Here is a 6,553-nt window from a genome sequence, read left to right on the forward strand (position 1 = left end):
TAGTGTTTCTTCTTCTTTGTCTTTCTACTTCTCTCATTTCAGATATTGATCAGATAACATATCTCTGACGAGCAACTGGCCATGACAACATCCCCTCCAAATTCCTCAGAGGCTCAGCAGCCGCCATCACCCCAGTCATCACACACATAATAAACCTCTCCATAAAACAGGGACCTACAAAAGGCCTTCGACACTGTCAATCACTCCATTCTGATTGACAAGCTAAAAGCAATTAGTGATAGTCTATCAGTGAGCTGGATGCAATCCTACCTTGAGGGGAGGGAACAGATGGTGGAGGTAAACGGTACCCTATCCCCCCCCCCCCCCCCTCACAGTGAGCTGTGGTGTTCCACAAGGAAGCATACTAGGACCACTACTGTTCTTAATTTATGCGAATGACATGTCGTCAGCTTGTGACTGCAACTTGTTCCTGTTTGCGGACGACTCAGCCCTGCTGGTCTCTGACAAGAACAAGTTACAGGTTGAAAAAACCCTCAGCTCGGAACTAGGCAAAATCTGCATATGGCTCGCAGATAGCAAACTATCATTACGGGGCGGTCAGGTGGCGTAGCGGAGATTGTGCTCGTCACCAATGCAAGAGGCTGCGGTCTCGACTCCCGGAGAGTCAGCATTGCCTTGGCTCGGGCTGATCGCTATACTAACTCGTTTGGCTGAGTTAGGGGAAGGGGAGCCGTGGGTGAGTCCTGGGCGTTGTGGACAGCGACCCCTACAGTTCGGTCGGGGCGCCTGCTCAGCAAGGGTAGGATCTGGAGAGAGGTAGTGCGACCTTCCACACGTTACACTCTCCCGGTGAGAATCTGTGCGGCCAGGCTGGCTGCCGGCTGACTGCACATGTGTCGGAGGAAAGCATGCAACAGTCTCCGGCCTCCCGGACCAACAGTAGGGGGGAGTGTGCAACAACCAGGAAGGGGGTTGGGAATTAGCATAACAACTAACAGTGGGATGGGAGAAAAAAATCGGAAAAAGAAGAAGGGGGAAAAAGATAATAAAAAAAAAACAAAAAAAAAACAGAGTCCATTCTCTTCGGTTCAAATATCAAACTTAGCAAGATCGACGGCTTCTCAGTTACAGTGGGTGACAATATTGTCACAAGGAAAGATGAAATTACCTACCTGGGTTCCATCCTAGAGACTAATCTTTCCTGTGACAAAATGGCATCCAATGTAATAAAAAGTCAACCAACGAACTCGATTCTTGTACCGGATCTCCTCTCTGGTAAACAAGAATACCCTGAAGACTCTGGCAGGAGCACTCATTCAAGGGTACTATGACTATGCTTGCACCTCATGGTACCAAAGCACCTCAAAGGCGCTAAAAACAAAATTACAAACATCTCAAAACAAACTGGTCAGATTACTGCTTGACCTTACTCCTAGAACCCACCTCACCCCTGCTCACTTTGACAACCTAGGATGGCTTAGAGTAGACGACAAAGTACAGCAACTTGCAATGGGCCTGGTCTACAAGATACACAACACGACCAAGGTACCCATGTACATGTCAAAATACTTCCCAAAGGTCAGTGAATACCACGATCACAACACCAGAGGGAGCTCCACAAATCATGTTAAACCCAGATTCGGCTCAAACAAGGGACTAAACACGTTTCGCAATTATGCCACATCAATGTGGAACGCCCTACCTAAAGCTGTAAAGCAGTGGTAAAGGAATGTGAATCACTACCCACTTTCAAAACCACTCTCAAAGAACACCTACGGGAGACTGCAATTCGAAACTGGCCCCTGTAAATGTCCTAACCCAACCCCCTCCAATGTACAGTAAATTACCTAGTATGGTTTTGTCAATATTCCAATGTACAGTTTTGCTTGTACAGTTGTACAGTGTTCCCCCCGGGCCCCCCCCCCCCCCCAACCCCTCCTACCCAACTCCCCCCACCCAACCACCTCCAATGTACAGTCCCCCCAACCCCACCCCACCTACCCAACCTCCTCCAATGTACAGTTTCTATGTCAAATGTATACACTCTTTTCTGGACACTTTTTGTATCACAAACAGTACTGTATTTGCAAATCTGGTATGTCATAAATGTATAGATGTAGCAGTACTGTCTATCTGTATGTCATCTGTGTCATATATGTTATGATGAATTGAAAATGGGGGACCCTGATGTAAACAAGACGAAAGTATTTCTCTGGTCTGCATCCCCTTAACAATTGTATGTATTGAGCTGTACTGTACTGTACCCATTCTGCAATCTGTTAATAAAGTTTTCAATCAATCAATCAATCAATGATGATGATGATGATGATGATGATGATGATGATGATGATGATGATGATGATGATAGTAAAGGGTTAACCTACTGTAATGTGGCAGTGAAAGGGTTCAACTCGAAACCGTTGAGCTCTCTGGTTGGACGAGTGAGAGTGAGGATGGACGGGGTCTCGAGGAGTCCAGTGGCATGTCTCTGAATGGGACCTTCTCTTCGGGCGGAGGAGGAGGCGCAGTGCGCTTTGGATATAACATTACGACTTGATGCGCTGTTTGGGAGTTTATTGTTGTACTGGAGGATGAACGACGGCTACCTACCTACCGCGATGGGAATCATAACAAGCACAGTTAGTTACCGCTGCTGACCTCAGCCCTCTCAAGCTGCAGGACTGAGAGAGCAACAGGTTGGATTTTCTTTTGGGGGGAGCTAGGGTGATCTACAACTTCCCTTCTTCAACATAACTTTTCGTTCACACTTCCAATCTACTCGTTCTGTAGAGAGAGAGAGAGATTAATGTGGATATAACGAAGGGGTAGTTTCCATGTTATATTTAGTTAAAAAAAAGTAGCCTGGAGTTTAGATTAGGCAAGGTATTTTCTCGGCGTTACCTCATTGTGCATTCTTGCATTTTGTACTTAATTTCGTACTTTAGTTTGTATATTATATATATATATATATATATTTTTTTTTACTATATGAAGCACAATCTCAGGGGGCTCATCATACAGAACCAATCATTTCACTGTAATGCACATGTACCTTATATGTGACAAATAAAACAAAACTTGAAACTTGGCCAAGAAGACACAGTGGATAATAATAACCCAAAGTGACTTCGACGGTGGAACTCGTCTTCAAGATGCTCGTCGCCCTCCTCCCCCTCCTCGCTGCGGGGTTCGCGGCGTGGCCGCCGGTGGCCGTGGTGGTGGCGCACGGCTGTCAGCTGCCCACGGAGTGGCGCCCGTTGAGCGAGGGCTGCCGCGCGCAGCTGGCGGAGATCATCGTCTACGCCAAGGTGCTCGCCATCCACCACGGCGGCGGCGGGGGGGAGAGCTTGTACAACTCGCTGCCCTTCCCGTTCGGACACGGCTACGACGAGGGCGCGGAAGAAGGTTTGAAATATTGATTGATTGATGAAACTTTATTAACAGATCGCAGAATGGGTACACACTATGAGACTACAGTACAGTACAGCTCAATACACACAATTGTTAAGGTAAGGGGATGCAGACCAGAGAAAGACTTTCGTCTTGTTTACATCAGGGTCCCCCATTTTCAATTCATCATAATTATCACTATGAATTGAAAATGGGAGGACCCTATGATGTAAACAAGACAAACCTTTCTCTGGTCTGCATGCCCTTAACAATTGTGTGTATTGAGCTGTACTGTATTGTACCCATTCTGCAATCTGTTAACCCTTTCACTGCCGCACTACCACCTTTCACTGCGACAATACACAGATGGTTAACCCTTTCACTGTCACACAACAGCAGGTTAACCCTTTCACTGCCACACTACAGAAGGTTAACCCTTTACTATCACACTACCGACGGTAACCCCCCCTCCTAATGTACAGTCTCCTCCCCATCATATGTCTATTTTTTCTCCCACCCACCCACCCTCTCCTAATGTACAGTCTCCTCCCCATCATATGTATATACTCTCTGTTAGGATCTATGGGTAACACTGCAATACTGTATATTTGCATATCGTATATGTCACAAATGTAACTACTATATACCTGTATGTCATGTATGTGTCCCTATGTCATAAATGTCATGATGATGTCATGTATGTTGCATATGTCATAAATGTCACTATGAATTGAAAATGGGGGACCCTGATGTAAACAAGACACACGTCTTTCTCTGGTCTGCATCCCCTTAACAATTGTGTGTATTGAGAGCCGTACTGTATTGTATACCCATTCTGCAATCTGTTAAATAAAGTTTTCATTCATTCATTCATTCATTCAAGGGCTGCTCTACTCCGCGGAGGTGGAGCTGGTGTGCGACCAGTCGTGGGGAAGCATGCTGGAGGTGCCCGCGGGGTCGCGCCTCAACCTCACAGGGCTCGGCTACCTGTCGTGCCAGTCGCACACGGTGATGGAAAACTACTCCTATATCTTCTTCCTCCGGTGAGTTGAGCCCTGCACAGACTGCTGACAGGCTAAAGAAGGGCATGCCAGGACTTGTGTGCTCGTGTTTCCCAAAACAAACACAAACACACACACAGACACACACACGCACAGCACACACACACACATACACGTAGATTTTGGGTTGGTTACAGGGGAAATTTCCTCCTCAACCCTCAATAGAAGAAGAAGTAAATAAATCCATCCCCCTCCAAAAATATAGCTGTAGCTATAGCTATATGAAAGACAACCCCATCCCCAAAAGAGGTAAAAAAAAACTAAAAAGGGGTCAAAACATTTATATATCCTTCTTACCTGTAACTATATTATATTAACCAACAATTTCAGACACCCGTACAGGACCATACCATCTCAATCTTGCAGACATGCCTCTTATCTCACTGTCTTGTCAGTGGCTTCTGGCTCTAACCTTGCGCAAGGTAATGCAGCCAGTGTAGTAGGTCATGTAAGTAGCTAGCTTGTTTAGCTCAATACACTTCACTTTATTACCTCCAGGGAGTAGGCAGAAAAGGCACAAATTGGTGCATAAAATAAAGTACACCAGAATGTAGGAAATTAAGTGTTTGATTGGTGCTCCTTTCCTGGGGGAGGAGCCCCATACCCACCACTTAAAGTGCCCCCCCCCCCATTTTGAAACCAAACCTACACACACACACACACACACACACCACACACGCACACACGCACGCACGCACGCACACACACATCAGTTACTGTAAGTCCTCCATCACCACACACACCTCAGTGTTCGCATTGGTTCTGCTACGCTGGTCGCGTGAATATTAAAGGCAACCAACTTGTGTTCAGCTTTTCTCTGATTGGCCACGACCCCACGCCGCTAGCCCGCCCCCTTTTGCCGCGAGCGTAAGCGGCAGGAACCTTCAAGTTCCCTGGTGCAAAATAAATCTGGTAGTTGGTTTATGACGTTAATTAATAATAAACACTGTTAGGACTCTTAATAATAAACACTGTTAGGACTATCTGACTCTTACTAATAAACACTGTTAGGACTATAAACACTGTGCAGACTATCTGACTCTTAACACTTTGACTGCCAGGGGGCGTCTTTAGACGTCTTTGCTGGCGATGCTAAAGTTGCCGGGGGACGCTTTACGTCGTCTTTATATCAATATTTCAAAAATCTGCGATCTGATCCATAATGTCCCTCCGCTGGCCTGAGACACAAGTGTGATCTCCTCTCAATCCTCTAGCGGTTCAAGACCGCCATCTGGTGGCCGATCGGCAGATCGAAACCGGATGTCAACCTTTAACCCGGTAGGACTCACTCCATATGGGGTCCGGGCACTCGCTAATGTTAGAGAGACTCCGTCTTCACACAGTGAACATCGATCGCTGCAAATAACTCGAAAAAACAACATGATTTGGACGTATATATTATTATACAACCTGGAAATGGACCGACTATTTCAACATCCCATAATGGAAAACTGTCTACCCCACGCTGATCGCCCAACGGCCCGCGGAGACTGGGGTGAGTTTTAGCGTGTAATATTACCGTGTTCGACACTAACTGCTATGATGAACATTTGACCCACATAGATGATTGGTATAACGCTGCCCACGGAATTATAAACGCCCCCTCGCCCATCCGGTCAACATCAGATGACGTGTAGTAACTTCTAGAAGTACGTCTAGTTGGAATTTTTTATATCGCCCCGATTGCCATCAAACTGTATTTCATCATCAATATAATGCATTTGGGGCTATATATCACGTTCTGGAGAAAGCTGCAGAAAGAGATGAAAACATACTTATACATTAGACCATACTTTACTATGAATATGTGAATGAAAAAGTTTAACGTTGCTACACAATGAACAATACATATAGGACTTTGAATGGGCCCTAATAATGGCAATGTAGCAATAGAATTTAAAAAGTTATAGCCCTGCAAAGAAGGGGACTTTCTCCATAGACAAATAGCGCTGGCAATCTATGGTATATCATTAATTTAACCTTAGGCAACCAAAGTGTTAATAATAAACACTGTTAGGACTATCTCGATTCACGCGTCACTACTGTAACTAGAAACTCTGGGTGTCACTGTACATCAGTGTGGAACTGTACGCTGTAACGTTATATGTTATTTCGCCCGTGGAGGCTGCTGAAGCGCCAGC

At 45.7% G+C, this 6,553-nt stretch overlaps 1 protein-coding gene across 1 annotated transcript in view; it reads left to right on the forward strand.

The window, feature by feature from the left end:
* The first annotated feature begins 2,626 nt into the window (after positions 1-2,626).
* Positions 2,627-6,553, forward strand: part of ccdc3a (coiled-coil domain containing 3a) — a 49,152-nt gene continuing 45,225 nt past the window's right edge. The window contains exons 1-2 of the mRNA XM_084330969.1: positions 2,627-3,366; positions 4,235-4,394. Of these exons, the coding sequence (XP_084187095.1) occupies positions 3,114-3,366; positions 4,235-4,394 (413 nt within the window). The 5' untranslated portion in view covers positions 2,627-3,113. The remainder of the gene's footprint in view (positions 3,367-4,234; positions 4,395-6,553) is intronic.

The sequence above is a fragment of the Notolepis coatsorum genome (assembly GCF_963971535.1).
Source record: "Notolepis coatsorum genome assembly, chromosome: 15".
In the NCBI taxonomy this organism is placed as follows: Eukaryota; Metazoa; Chordata; class Actinopteri; order Aulopiformes; family Paralepididae; genus Notolepis; species Notolepis coatsorum.